Source organism: Ananas comosus, linkage group 2 (genome assembly GCF_001540865.1).
Source record: "Ananas comosus cultivar F153 linkage group 2, ASM154086v1, whole genome shotgun sequence".
Lineage (NCBI taxonomy): Eukaryota > Viridiplantae > Streptophyta > Magnoliopsida > Poales > Bromeliaceae > Ananas > Ananas comosus.
The window spans coordinates 4,269,406-4,285,292 of NC_033622.1; the positions used below are offsets into that span (position 1 = coordinate 4,269,406).

At 42.5% G+C, this 15,887-nt stretch overlaps 1 protein-coding gene across 1 annotated transcript; it reads right to left on the reverse strand.

The window, feature by feature from the left end:
* On the reverse strand, positions 7,488-14,447 carry LOC109704781 (aspartate--tRNA ligase 1, cytoplasmic-like). Its single transcript, XM_020225568.1, has 10 exons — positions 13,773-14,447; positions 13,471-13,581; positions 13,096-13,209; positions 12,601-12,891; positions 12,390-12,500; positions 12,213-12,266; positions 9,891-9,970; positions 9,689-9,804; positions 8,550-8,664; positions 7,488-7,830 (listed from the first exon to the last, which is right to left on the reverse strand). The coding sequence occupies exons 1-10, from the start codon at positions 14,430-14,432 to the stop codon at positions 7,704-7,706; spliced, it is 1,779 nt and encodes a 592-aa protein (XP_020081157.1). The 5' UTR covers positions 14,433-14,447; the 3' UTR covers positions 7,488-7,703.

The following is a 15,887-nucleotide window of genomic DNA, read 5'->3' on the forward strand; positions in this document are numbered from 1 at the left end:
TTAGATTCTTAACTCAAGTTCAACTCGCTTCTAAGGTCTCTAATACCTTAGCTTTTATCTTTATCACTAGCTTATAAGGTTTCTATTAACCTAATAAAGCTAACCACCCGACTCGGCCTCGAGTCAATCATTCGCGGATAGTCCGCGCACTCGCCGCTCCCTGAGACTTAACCAGCTGGCGGCGAAGTCATCACACACGCCGAACACTGGTTCAAGTCCCTTGACTTGGCCATCCGGTAGCGAACGAATCGCACCTCACCCAACAATGGCTCAAGTCGATCTTGCGGCATAATCCACAAACTGGCTTAACCATCCGGCGGCGAAATCGTTGCACACGCCACGACAATGGTTCAAGCCCCTCGCGGTGATCTCTGCACATTCACCCCCAATCCATCCTTGGTATCAACCTCGGCGGCGAAGTCGTCGCACACACCCTAGCCTTGATACGAAGGTCATCACAGGTCCTGGAATTTCGGAATCCACTTCTACAGGTCGAGGGTCCATAACCAACCCTATGCTGTCGACCTAGCACATCCTAGTGGCTGCTACCACTATTCTCAACAACCTAGGTTCAAAGCCACTCTAGGTTTACTATATCACAACCTAGGTTACAAAACTCTAGGTTTACTAGTTCAACCTATGTTCACTGACACTAGGTTCAATATCACTATGTCCGCCACCTATATTTGTTAACACTAGGTTCGATATCATTCCTGTTCAACCTATGTTTACTAATACTAGGTTAAATGCCACTCGATCTAGTTCATCTGACTCTAGATTCATTCACAACCTATGTTCTTCAACACTAAGTTAGATGCCACTCGATCTAATTCACATGCTAATTGTCCAATTAAGCATTCTATATTACCATTTCCCGTCGTCGAGTTCTCTACTCATTCTAGAGTTATTAATCCCTTTCATATCGTATGAATCTAGCATGATTTCTTATATCAGTATGCATTTTATACCTCATACTCACATGCATTCATGTAATTATCTAGCACTTATACATCATACACTCTATGATTTCAATATCATTTTGTATGCATCTACTTAGCATTTGCATCATATTATTAACATGCATGACTTAGCATTAGCTACATGCATCAACCACATGCTTTATTTACATTTATATGCATCATCTATATGCCTCGTTTACATTTACATGCATCAACATGGATTTTTTTAACCATCTTAGACATAAAGGCGACCTAGTCACTTCGGTAAGCACAACCCACCTTAACTCGCGTTCCGATTACTTGTCGACACTTGCAATCGGCCTCCCGCAGCACCGGTATCTGGCACGGCCCGATATTGCAACTGCGCCTCAACCGTGGTCCGCTTCGCAGCCCCAGAAATTATAGGTCTTCGGTTATGTGCCACGGTACTCAAAATTCATTTCCACGATTTTACGATGTCGCCTCGGCCCTCCAGGCGGAAACGAAGCTAAATCGCTTGTTTCTTCAATATCTTTATAACGGCTCGACGGATTGCCAAACCGACTTCGCCAACGCGTTCGTCTACCTAGCAATTAGGTTTACAGAGGTCTAAATGAGATCAAACCCATCTGTTTATAAAAATCTCATTTCGGAGCCCTAGATTCCAACTAGGCAAAAACCTATCTTTAAATCTCTAGATTCGAGCATTTATCACCTATTTAGCATGCTAGGAATCCAATTAAACCATTTCTAGAGATCAAAACCCCATATTTAGGGATCTACCATGAGAGTCTAAGAAGCTCACCTCTCTAGGTTTGCTCCAAGCACGAGGAAGACGAAGGAGAGGATGAAGATCTCCTCCAAGCTCTACTCCTTCTCCTTCTTCTCCTTCCATTCTCTTTTCCTTTCTTTCTTCTCTTTTTCTCCTTCACGATCAGAGAGAGAGAGAGAAAGGGGTGAGGGAGAGTGAGGGAGTGAGAGAAAGAGAGAGAGAGACACCTCTCTTAACCCCTTATATTGTAACAATATCCATATAAGCCCCTCAACTTTTCACCCTTCATACTACCCAGACTGGGCAAAATCCGCGCGGAGGGACCGGTCTCCCCGACCTGGGACCGGTCCCAGAGGACCTTCCCATTTCCCACGCGTTCGGGAACCAGTCTCTCCCTGAGAGACCGGTCCCCCGGAGACCAGTCTGCCCACCAGAGACCGGTCCTCGAGAGCTCGTCTCGCGGGACTTAGCCAATTTTTGGCCATTCTCACTGGTGTCGCCTGCGGGGACCGGTCCCTCCCTGCCAGGGACCGGTTGCATCAGCAACCCCGTAACCCTCAGCCGATGGGACCGGTCTCTTCTTGCCAGAGACCGGTCCCCGAGAGCAGAACCAAACAAAAATGCAGATTTTACATCTTTACTCTCGCGGACTCCATTCCAATACACTTTTTGGGTTTCGAGCATTCTTAACTTCTCCAAAGGGTACTCAGTCGACCATTAGTCGATCCTGGACAAAGTGCAACTCTCGGATTTCGAGAATTCACTTTGTTACATTACTAATGCCCCGGCAGCTTTTATGGATCTAATGAACTGTGTTTTCAAGCCTTATCTAGACAGGTTCGTCGTGGTGTTCATCGACGATATTTTGGTTTATTCTCGAAGTGATGCGGATCACGAGGAACATTTGAGGCTCGTATTTCAAATACTTCAGGAAAGAGAACTCTATGCCAAGCTGAAAAAGTGCGAATTTTGGCTTCGAGAGGTGGCATTCCTTGGACATGTAATTTCGGGATCAGGTATAGCCGTGGATCCCAAGAAGATTGAGGCTATCAAGGATTGGCCGAGGCCGACAAGCATCACGGAGATACGGAATTTTCTTGGATTGGCCGGCTACTACCGGAGGTTTGTTGAGGGGTTTGCTAAGTTATCTACTCCCCTCACGAGGCTCACGCATAAGGGCACCAAGTTTATTTAGAATGATTCGTGTGAAAGAAGCTTCCAAGAGTTGAAGCAGAGATTGACGACCGCCCCGATCCTAACCCTGCCAATTGCTGGAGCAGGGTATGTGGTTTATAGTGATGCTTCATTTAATGGATTGGGTTGCGTTTTGATGCAGCATGGCAAGATGATCGCGTATGCTTCTCGCCAATTGAAGGAATATGAAAAGAATTATCCTACACATGATCTTGAGTTAGTGGCCGTAGCCTTTGCATTGAAGCTATGGCGCCACTATCTCTATGGCGAGCGATGTGAAGTATACACGGATCACAATAGCTTGAAATACTTATTCACTCAGAAGGAGCTGAACTTGAGGCAGCGCAGATGGTTGGAGCTGCTCAAGGATTATGATATGACGATTCTCTACCATCCGGGCAAGGCTAACGTGATGGCGGATGCGCTAAGTAGGAAATCGACGAAAAACCTAGCGATGCATGTCGTTACTCAACCGCAGTTGATCGAGCAGATGAAGCGGTTGGAGTTAGAGATGGTGACTCCAGACACACCCTTGAGGTTGATGACCTTGGTAGTGCAACCTACTCTGTTGGATAGAATTAAAAAAAAATAAGCTTCCGATGTGGAGTTGCAAAGGATTAAAGATAAAATGGTTAAAGGTTGCACTGGCGACTTCCTTGTGGATGATCAAGGATTGATGCGCTTTCGTGGACGATTATGTGTACCAGCGGATTCGGGACTTAAAGAAGATATTCTTCAAGAAGCACACCGAGCACCCTATGCTATACATCCGGGAGGCACCAAGATGTACAAGGACTTAAAGTTGCTCTATTGGTGGCCCGGGATGAAAAAGGATGTTGGTGAGTTTGTTGCTAGATGTCTGACTTGCCAACAGGTGAAGGCTGAGCACCGATTACCTGCGGGGAAACTTCAGAGTTTACCGATCCCCATGTGAAAGTGGGAGAAGATCACCATGGACTTCGTGACAGGATTGCCTCGCTCACAGGCTATTTGGGTGATCGTGGATAGGTTGACGAAGTCGGCGCACTTCATACCTATACATACGACTTGGACTGGGGAGAAGCTCGCGCAAGTGTACCTTAATGAGATTGTGCGACTTCACGGAGTGCCTACTTCGATTGTATCTGATCGAGACACCCGGTTTGTGTCTTACTTTTGGAGGAGTCTGCAGGACGTCTTAGGCACTCGATTGAACTTTAGCACTGCTTTCCACCCTGAGAGTGACGTGCAGTCGAAGCGCACTATTCAGACCTTAGAGGATATGCTCTGAGCATGTGTGATAAACTTTCAGGGAGGATGGTCGCAGTATCTACCGATGGCGGAGTTTGCTTATAACAATAGTTATCAAGCAAGCATCAAGATGGCATCCTTCGAAGCACTTTATGGACGGAAGTGTCGATCGCCACTTCATTGGAGTGAAGTTGGCGAGAGATTGGCTTTAGGCCCTGACGTACTCCAGGAAGCTGAGGAGAAGGTTCGTATTGCTCGGGAGCGACTTTTAACGGCACAGAGTAGACAGAGGAGCTACGCCGATCGACGACGGCGAGACTTGGAGTTTCAAGTTGGAGACCATGTTTTCTTGAAAGTTTCGCCGACTAGAAAGATCAGGAGATTTGGGATTCGGGGAAAGTTGAGCCCCCGTTTTATTGGACCGTATGAGATCTTGGAGCGTGTGGACCCGGTAACGTATAGACTTGCTCTACCGTCGAACCTATCGGGCGTACACAACGTCTTTCATGTATCGGTCATTCGGAAGTACATCTTCGACCCAACTCATGTATTGGATGCTACACCTTTGGATTTGCGGAAAAACTTGAGCTTTGAGGAGCTGCCCGTGAGGATCTTGGCTCGCGAGGTGAGAAAGCTGTGGAATCGAGACATTCCGTATGTGAAGGTTCTTTGGAGCAACCACGGGGAACGAGAGGCCACGTGGGAGCTTTAGAGCGCCTTGCAGGAGCGCTATCCCCATCTCTTTCTGACGGAGTCTTGAGGTATGTTGCATTTCGAGTTTCGCGGACGAAACTCCTTTTTAGGAGGGGTGAATGCAACACACTGGACCTTTGCAAATAGTAAGGTTCGAGTGTTTGCTCTATGTTCCGTATTTTTTTCCGGATATTCTGGAGGGTCGTGGACAGTGGACCGACCCATGGCTCGCATCCCGAGGAATATGGTATTTTATGTAGCGCTAAGGTCACCAAAGGGATGGACTTAGGCTACCCTCGGATTGCACTCTGCACATGGTGAAACCGGTGACAGGTCGATGGTTGTACCGGTACAGGATTTGTACCGGTACACCTTGATGGTTGTATCGGTACACTTCCGTTTTTCTGCCAACCCGAGGCTCGAGTTCGCATTTTCGCGGGATTTGTACCGGTACACTTTCCCATGTACCGGTACACTTTGGCAGATTTTGAGCAGTTTGAGCTGCAGGGGTATTTTTGCAATTGTAACACTTCTATATCATCACCCATGCCTCTTTGCTGCTTCCTTGAGCTTGGGAACAGAGGAAAGAAGGTAGGGGAGCCCTCCACTCCATCCCTTTCTTTTCCTTTTTGATTTTAGCTTGGGTTTTTTAAGCTAATCTCTTCTTTTTGCTTCTTTCTCCTTCTTGGTGCCATTTCCACCATGGGAGAAGCCCTAGCTTGGTGTTTGGAGCTTGTGGCAAGGAAGGACTTCAACCCTAGCTTGCTTGGAGCCTTGTCTTAGAGCTCTTGAAAGGTTAGTAACATGTTTCTAGCCTTTGATTCATATTTTGGTAAATTCTACCCTTTGGAACCTTAGGAATGAGATTTAGGGTTATTTTTGGGGATTTTGGATTGGTAGCTTCTAGAACCAAATTGATTGGTTTAGAACCTTTGTTTAGGTGGGATTTGAAGGCCTCTACCTCCCATTTGGAGATCGAAAGGGATTTCTTCACATTCGGTAAGTTTTTCACCCTTATGCATGAGATGCTTAATGTTTGAGCCGTGTGTTGTTCGTAAAGTCCGTTTAACTCTTGTTTCTACACCTCTAGGGTGCTAGAAGACTAGTGGACACCTTCGTTAGAGCAAACGAAAGATTGCAAGAGTTGTGGTGGGTTTGACTTCATAAAACCGGGGCAAAATGTCCCCTATGGGTGTTATACTCGTCGTAACGTTAAAATTTATGTATATTCATTTCTATGAATTTTAGAATACTTAAAATGCATGCATTATGTATTGTAAAAATTTCACTCTATATAGTAGAGCATTCTGGGTGTTTTGCATGCATGTGAGAAATATTCATGTTAGCAATTGAAAAACTTATCTCCTATATTCCAAATGACTCAAATTGTGTATTCATGAACACCAAAATCATGCTTGGACTTATTAGACAAAAGTGCCATAAAAGAGCACTTGAACTAGAAAACTATGAAACTGCAACATAGAGATATAGTGGTAGGCCATTGGACATCGACTATATTCCGTGTTTTAGACATGATGACATAGTGATAGGCCATCGACACAGTCGCTATTTTATATTTTAGACATGATGACTTGAGACTTGAGACAGACTTATATGCTTACTTGCCTTTGTGCTTATTCGCACATGCTTGTAAGAGTCGCTCCCTACAAGTCGGCACTTCGGAGATAGCCATCGCGATACATACTCGCCGTGCGGGATTGGGCGCAGAAGTGGATTGCCGTGGGCAAGGCTCATTCCTAGAGTGGGAATGTTGACTACCACAGGGCCATTAGGTACGGCACCGGCCAGACAGCCTACGGGTGGGTCTTCAGGCCAGACAGCCTTCGTGCGGGTCTTACAAGATTTAAACTTCAAGTAGTTAACATGCCAAGTGAACATTAATTAGAATAGTAAACAATGACATTGCACTATTCAGCTTGTGGACATTATGTTAGTTACACTCATGTACTTACATGTTACAGTAGCTTCATTACTTATGCAAATTCATGTTAAATAGAGACATCATGTGGTAGTAAGTTTACATGTTATTTACATGTCATTCATATCGTTTTTACTTGTTTACTTACCTATTTAGCTCTTTTGGGTCTAGTGGTGCTTTCCACTGAAGTCAGTAATCGCCCACTAAAAACTATTATTTAATAGTTCTCACGCCCTCTGTTTTATGATTTTTATTTCAAAGCCTTCAGCACCGGTGGAGGCACAGGATCGCAGCAAAGGTGTCGCTTAGCTAGATTGAGAGGAGCTACTTCGAGATTAGGAGGTTACTCTTTCTTCTGTTGTAGTAGAGAGAGAGAGATTTTTGTATCATGTATAAAGACCACCTATGTATTCTTTTAGCACTTGTTCTGAGACATCTCTTGTATTACTTATTACTTTTATTTAGTTGTTGTTGGATCTTTTATTCGATTTCCTTGTTACAGAATCTAGATATATTTTACTCATACTCCTAAATGTTCTCCTTTTATTACTTTATTTATCGTTTTATTGTAGACGCCTTATATGTTTTAGACATATGGCGGGTCTGGGCATGCGGCGGGCGGGCTTCCGCTAGGTCCCGGAACATGACATATACGCACTAGGATAAAGTTATAAAATTAACTAAACAAAACAAATAGAAGAAAGAAAATGAAATTGAAATATAAAAGAAAAGAAAACACCTCACTCTTAAAAACGTTTAGATGACGATTATCTCACAGCTTGGTCAAGTTCTCACAGAAGCCAACAAGCAACACTTTAGTATCCATGTTTACATCCAAAGCTGACTAATGGGAGTGATTCAAATTTCAAATTGAGGGGGAAAAAAAAAACAAAAAGTAAACTCTGTTTGAGTCGCGGGATCCAACGAAAGGACTTGTTTAAGGGACTAGCCTCTGTGGGTCGCGAGGGAACATCGATGTTTTCCTTATGTTGTTGAGGGCACAGAAAAGCATAACAACTCTCTCCAAGCCCACGCCAAAGCCACCATGCGGAGGAGCACCATACCTGGCAAATTTCAACAGAAAAACATTACATTAGTATCCGAAAAAGGGAAAACTTCTTTTTCAATTATTAAATATGAAATAAGAAGGAAAAATACAGCAGGAATATAGTTGTCATCCCTATCCTCCTGAATGTTAAAGATTTATTCATATATTATATTAAGCAGTATGCATACTCCCTTAGATAAAAGACGACTTTTCTTAAGCTAGATCTTTATTGCTCCTTCTCTTCTATTAATATTATCATCCCCAGACCTTAATCCGCTGATTATAAAGCAATTGGTCAACCCTAAAGAAACAATGATGGCGGAAACAAAATTTCGACGAAAACTGTTTCCAGGCCGCTAAGACAAGCTACAATAATATCTATCATCAAAGTTTCTCGCTATTCTAATCCTTGTAAGCCAATGAATGAAGAATATTATACATGCCGTTCTTCTATTAGCGATTTTGCTAGAGAACACTTCAGTGATCTCTTTCAAGTTGCATTCCTTCATGGCAAACGTTCATCCTGTCCCTCTATAAAATCATGAAGAGTATTTCTAGTTCTAAATAATACTTGCTCAAAATCATGATAAATCTAGCGCTAAACAATCAAAACTGTGAGTGCCATATTACAGACAAATTACACTGAGACTTCATCTTTATAAACAATGTTGTCCTCACACAAAGGCAAGAAATGAATCAATTAGAAAGATTTGATAGCAAAAGTAGAACTCGTACTTGAAGGAGTCGATGTATGTTGATATTGTCTTCACATCGATTCCACATGCCTCTGCACGCTTAGCCAATAATTCAGGTGTGTGTATTCTTTGAGCCCCAGAAATTATCTCCTCGCCTACAAGAAACCAAAGTCAGATCAGACCAGAAGATTTTGAAATTCCCCATCAATTAGATATTTCTTGATGCAAATTTACGGAGGAGATAATTAGAATCCAAGTTGTAAAATGTGCTAAACTGAAAATCAAGACATAATTGAGGAAGAAACTGTCCTAGATTATGCTTGATTCAAAATCAAATTTTCCCTATTCCTTTGACCATTTGCTCAATACAAAGACCATTGTAACTGTTATTGCCATTAGTCTTCAGATAATAAATAACAATAACAATTAGCTTTTTCTTAATTAACCAAAAAACACCAAAAGAGCTTACAATGGAAAAGAGATGTAAAAGTACATCTGCTTCAACTACAGAAGCACAAGTTTCACAATCATATCAAGTACCAATAGAGGTACATGATATGGATATAAAGTATCAAGGTCATTTCAGTGTGGAAACCTTATTTTGTAATGATACTGGATAGAGTAAGAGAGCCACAGAAGATAAATAGTGGATGGGAGAAACTGAGAGATCAAAGATAGAATGGGGTACGACAAACATTCACCACTTTCACTAAAAAATATCCCTTTAACCGCATGCCCTTACGCTAGCTAGGTGATTTCTCATAAATTCTCCAGATGTAATTTCATCTTTTCTCAGTAAGGGTCTATCTAGGACTATTTCAGAGCTATCTTGACACGGAAAACTCTCCTATTTGATTAAAATGTATCACAACATGATTTAGTATATTGAAAAAAAAAAAACCTTTTATCATCCAATCAATGTCACATTTGTGTCCTGAAAAAATTTGAGTTCAGAGCATCAATAGCTCAACAGTGGGATATAAACTAGCCGAAACACCACACAAATAAAATATAGGAAATGCCCGCTCAAATTCAAACTTTACAAAATGTAAACATAACATAACTGAAGCGCAGGATAATCAGTCTTAAAATTCCAAACATGTCATCAATGTGAAAAGTAGAGGAGAACCCCTCTTCAATCCCCTTTATTAATTTAACAAACAGAATTTACTTACTGACCTCGAATAAAGACATCAAATGAGTTAGTATAAGCCGGGTCATCATAGCAAGGCATGGTGTAGAATGGTCTCACAGCCAAAGGATACCGACAAAGAATATAAAAGTCGGTGTCGTATCTGCAAATAAATAAGAAAAAAACAATGAAAGGCATTCTAACAGTTTCACCGATGGAAGGGAATGAATATTGGAAGTAGGCACGCACTTCTGACGAACAAGCCAACCCAATTTTTTCTCAGACTCCGTATTGAGGTCTCCCATGGGCTCAATTTCTGTTCCAGCTTCCTGACAGTGCAAGTCAAAATGGCAATAACAGATATTACATATACATTTTAGCAACCATTTGACCACCTAATTCCTGTTGCTATGTATCATATCAAAGAGATAGATTTTTCCACCAAATACTATGGAACGTAGAAGTATGCATATATATATATATAGAGTCCGGCTACTATATTCTTATGAGTATAGACTACTTTGTACTCATAAGTTTTTGGCTGTTAGATCTACTTCTTTGACCATTTCCACCCATTAGATCATACTATTCAACCAACTACCTACTCAACCCTAAGAGACCACTATCATTCTAACCGCATATCTCTTTATCCAACGGCCGAAAACTTATGAGTACAAAGAGATCTATACTCATAAGAGTATAGTAGCCCTACTCTCTCTCTCTCTCTCTCTCTCTCTTTCTCTCTCTCTATATATATATATATATATAGAGAGAGAGAGAGAGAGAATTAGACTGGAATGCTTCTAATAGCACCAAGTCATTAGTGCTATTAGGCCTTTGGAGAAGGGATGTGCGATTAAGATTATAGTGGTCCCCCTAGAGTTGAATGGGTGGTTGGTTGAATACTATGATCCAACGGATAAAAATGGTCAATGGGATAAATCTAACAGTAGAAAACTTGGTAGTACCAAGTGCTTGGTGCTCTTGGAAGCACCTCAACCGGAATCTATATATATATATATATATATAGAGAGAGAGAGAGAGAGAGAGAGTATGGCTACTATACTCTAACGAGTATAGAGCCCTTCATACTCGTAAGTTATTTTCGATGATGGAGCTTCTGAATTGATGATCCATACCGTTAAATATAATGTAGAGCATTTAAAATTTATAGAATTTTTTGTAATTTTTTCAAATTATAATAAAGTCCATCAAGTGGGCATAAAATAAACGGTCAAAATCGAACAACTTCCTAAAACTTAAGAGGATCAGATAATTCAATTTAAGATCAAAGTTATTGATCTTTATCTAGATAGTGAATAGAATTTTCTATCAAAAATTCAACCGATTTCGATCCTTTTACACCGTTAAACTAGCAAGTATTCTATACCGGCCGTTAAAAATTATCAATTTTAAGATCATTCGATCGTAAGGTAAATGATGTCGAAAAATTATGAAATTTGATTTTTAGAAGTTTCAAATATTCTAGATAATGTTTAGAGGTATGGATTGTCGATTCAGAAGCTTTGTCATCGAAAATGACTTATGATTACGAATGCGATCGTACTCATATGAGTATAGGAGCCGGGCTCCCTCTCTCTCTCTCTAAAACGACACGCACACACACACACACATATCATTTTCTTTGAAGCATAACCTCTACTTAGTACAAAAAATTCTTCTGTTGGAACATGACAACATTTGCAAGCACAGCAAAGGAATCATCAACTTAATCTTCTATTTGTTAACCAAGATATTTAATTATGAATAGTAAACCTTCCGAAAGAACTTCAGCATTTATATTCTAGTACACTACAATGTTGTCTTGCATATTATTGTGCACAACAAACAAAGTAACACACAGAAATCAAAGCTTTTGAATTAGTTTTGTGAAAAAGATCTGATAAATGATAAATTTAAGAAGTGATCTTAAACAACTGGCTTCCACAGTAACTCTAATTTATTACAAGGTGTGCACAAGTGAATATCTATACTTTGGACATAGTTCTGAGTGTTTCTAATGACATGCCTACTCAATTACATTAATATCATATGAACCAAGGCAGGCTAAACAGCATGGCTTAGACAAGTCATATGCATTAGTTTATGATGTATCTCTACAACACAAACAGAAGCAAATTCTGAAACAGCAATTTTGCCAGTCATAAAATAATAAATAGTCATTGGAAAGTTGTCATGTCACTTATCACTATGCTACTGTATCTACGAAACTCTACTATGCTAAGTTACTATGGTTCAAATGCATGAAGCAATCTTTGTGCAAGACACTTAACATCAAAACATCGACTAACAAGTACCGAATAATAACAGTCGTGAAAAGATTGATGTATTTATCATACAAATAATTGATGCAAAAGACTACTAATTTTACAATCCAGCATAAAACAAAACTTGTGCTTGGATGTTAGCTTTAAACTACGACAGCTAGAGAAGAAAAATTACCAAATGTTCACATCCAATATCACAAACGTGGCATAGAATTCAACATAAAATTTTATTTGCTTGCTTATTAAAAATAGGGATTAGTCATTTAAGTAAAAAGATACACACCTTCAACATCTGAATGCCCTCTTCATAAGTAAGTCGCAGCGTTTTTGGCAAATACTGCAAGGCAAATCACAAATCAGAAATTGGAGAGCTAATGAGCACTGCAATGCACATCATTTCGTCAATTACTTTAGAAGTCTCATTTCATTTACCGTGTACAAAGAGCAAAGTTTTTTTTACCTTCAGCGGCTCAAAAGGATACTGCCTATTGATTGCTTCAAGTTCCCTCTTGCAATTCTTACTCAAATGGTCAAACATTTCCACGAACAATCTATCTACGATGTCGCAAACCTGTATATGCAAATTGAAGATATTGGACAAGTTAATATGCTGAATGGGTTAAAGAGTGAACAGCAGGAAATAAAATTAAAATTAAAAAATTGTACGTTACCTCGAAATAATGTTCCTTAATCTCCATCTCAACATCAAGTCCTACAAACTCGCAAAGGTGCCTGTGTGTGTAGGAGTCTTCAGCTCTAAATACAGGACCAACTTCAAATACTCGCCCAAACCCACCGCATATTGCCATTTGTTTACAAAGCTGAGGTGATTGTGCCAAGCAAGCAGGTTGACCCTTGTAGTCCAGCTTGAATACAGCGGCACCTCCCTCACTTGATCCAGAGATCAATTTTGGTGTGTGAATACCAACAAAGTCCTTTGATAGCAAAAATTGTTTGAATATCTGCACCATACCCTCACAAGATGATTTCCTTTTCATGGACTAATATACCAACAGCAGCTAAGTTAAAGAAACGTACAAGAGACACTGTAAGAACTGCCGAAATGTAATACTTCAATCCAAGTTAACGAATATAGCAGCTAATAATGTGCGGCATAAGCAGAAAAGCTATAAACGGCTAAAATCTGCTTAGAAGACCACACTTACATGTTCAACTTGGCATTGAATGCGAAAAATTGCTTGGTTTGCTGGAGTGCGTAAGTCAAGGACCCTATTGTTTAAACGTGTGTCCTGCCCAACACGAACAAGCTGCTCTCCTGTCTGCACAACAGATCTTGTAAAATTTACAACTGATTATCTTCCGATTATCGCTTACAAGTAAATAAAATTGACATATCTTGGCATGTCTCCTACTCAAACCAATTGAGTCGGCTTCTCTAATTAAGTACAACAATTAGAAATATATCAAACTAACAAAGTTCTTAAGCTTCTTCAAAAGTCAAAGCAGTAGGACAACTAGCTCGTGAATCATTTGTTGCTCAAGAAGGAAGGAAGGCACAACAAATGTTTATGATAACTTACGAGCTCAGCTTTTGCAAACTCCGCCTCACTTCTTGCAGCATCCTCAATGTTAATGGGAAGGTTTGGTATCGCTCTGTTGATACAGTAGAGCTTCCGAACTTGAACTTCCACCTGCAGAAAGAATGACAACCATTCTCGCTCATATAACCAAACAAATCTTACCTACCCCTAGTCGACGGTGCAAGTGAAACTATAACCAGAGAAACGTAGCAGATGTTGACAAAGCCAGAGAATCAAGAAGAAGACAATCTAAAGGAAACAAAACCTGCTGAAGCAGATGAAGAAGGATGGATCTGTAATACCTGCTGGGTGGTGCCCTTGATGGGTTGGCTGGGGACGGAGACGACGCCCTCGACGTCGAGGATGGACTCCTTGCTGAGGGCGGTGGCGAACTTGACCATGTGGGGGCTGACGTGGCGGGCGTCGGCGACGAGGACGCACTGGACGGTGCTCATGGCCTGGCGCAGCACCAGGAACGCCATCTTCTTGCTGACCGGCCGGATGGCCTGCGCCGCCCCGCGGATCAGGACGGTCCGCCCGGCCTTCTCGGCGCCCAGATCGCCCACCTCCGTCCACTCGCGCCCGCTCACGGCCTTGGACTGGATCTCCTCCACGGCCACGTCGCCGTAGTGGGACGACAGGGGGTCGTCTAACGCGGAGGAGGACTCTGCCTCCGCCGCCTGGGCGGCCGAGCTCTGCTGCCGCTGCGCCTTCTCCGCCTTCTTGGCCTCCTTCTTCGCCTGCTTCTTGCTGATGCCGCCGCTTCCGGTGCCGTTGTCGGCCTCCGAGATTGATGCGGCGGCCGCGGCCGGAGGAGAAGGAGGAGGAGGAGGGTTCTCCGGCTTCGAGGAGGACATATCGAGTCCAGGCGGCGGCGGGGCTAAAACTTGGTAGCCACCGGCCCCAAATCGGGCTAATTTAGGGACGGCCCGATGGGCGCCGCGTGGCACAGTGGCGCCCATCCGACCTCCCAAGCAAAAGTAGCGCTTATGCGGGCTTTAAAACGGTTCCAGAGAAACCTATGGGCGGCCTGAAAAAATAATTTCTACATGATTGGGAGAATTTATTTTGGTTCAAAAAGCCATAAAATGTTTGGCTAAATCTATATCTATAATCTATAAATTCTGATGAAAATTCATTTTCTTTTGTCCACGTGGCATTATTAGCTTAATTTGTTTCTTTGTGGGCCCTACCTGTCATATTAACTAGGGCTAGCAAACGAGCTAGCCAGCTCGCGTTCGGCTCAATATTCGGCTCGCTCAAGCTCGGCTCGAATTAATTTCAAGCAAGCTTGAGCTTAAATTTAGGCTCGAAATTAATTTCAAGCCGAGCTTGAGTATTATTCGGCTCGCTCGAATTAAGCTCGAAAAGCTCGAAATATATATATATAGTCTGCTATACTATTAATAATACCTACCACTTACTATTAGATTTTCGACCTTTGTATGAAGGGATGTGCGGTTAGAATGATAGTGATCATCTAGGGTTAAGTGAGTGATTAGTTAAAAAATATGATCTAACAGCACAAAATTCGATAGCACCAAGTATTTAGTACTATCAATAATATCATAGCCGGACTCTCTCTCTATATATACTAGTGAAGGCCCGCGCTACGCTGCGGAGAATTTATGTAAAAAATTAAATTTTAAATTTTAAATTTAATTTTTATTTTTTGTACATGATCCACAACTATACAAATAAAAAAAATTTAGAAAAGAGGAGGAAAAGGGGAAAAAAAGTTAAAGAAGAGATAACATCAAAAAAAAAGGGGGGGGGGGAATATTTTTAAAAAATATATAGTAAATTATATATAATAAATAAATATATATTTATAAATAAAATTATCTCTCTCTCTCTCTTTCTCTCTTCCCCTCTCTCCCTCTACTCTCTTTCTCTCCCCCTCTCTCCCTCTTTATCTCTCTCTCTCTCCCCCGTCTCGCTCTCTCTCTCTCTCTGTTTCTCTCTTTCTCTCTTTCTCCCGTTCGCTGCGATGCGGCCATGCTCGCAGCCCCCGCGCCCTCGCGAGGTGCCGGCGCCCCACGTCGCCGCCCCTCGGCTAGCGCCCGCTTGTGCCGGCGCCCACCCTCGCCCCATGCTGCCGCCTCTCGGCTCGTGCCCGCTCGTGCTGGCACCTACCCTCGCCCCGCGCCGCGCCTGCGCCAGCGCCCGCCCCGCGCTGGCGCCTTCGCCTCCCGCAGTCGCTCGCTCGCGCCTCCGCCTCCCGCTGCCGACCGCCCGCGCCCCCGTCTCCCGCTGCCGCCCGCCCGCGCTGGGGAGAGGGGGAGATAGAAAGAGAGAGCGGGGCGGGGGAAGAAAAAGAAGGGGAGAGAGGGGGGGAGTGGGAGAGAGCCGGGGGGGAGGGAGAGGTATAGAAGGGGGGGAGAGAGACACACACACTGTCTCTCTCTCTCTCACGC

Bases quoted from the DNA above. Each gene is read 5' to 3' on its own strand.
- LOC109704781 (XM_020225568.1), bottom strand. From the start codon at position 14,432: ATGGGCGCCACTGTGCCACGCGGCGCCCATCGGGCCGTCCCTAAATTA. The intron at 12,892-13,095 runs GTAAGTGTGGTC...GGTATGGTGCAG, and splicing joins TTCAATGCCAAGTTGAACAT to ATATTCAAACAATTTTTGCT. The intron at 9,971-12,212 runs GTGTGTATCTTT...TTGCACTGTCAG, and splicing joins AGGGCATTCAGATGTTGAAG to GAAGCTGGAACAGAAATTGA.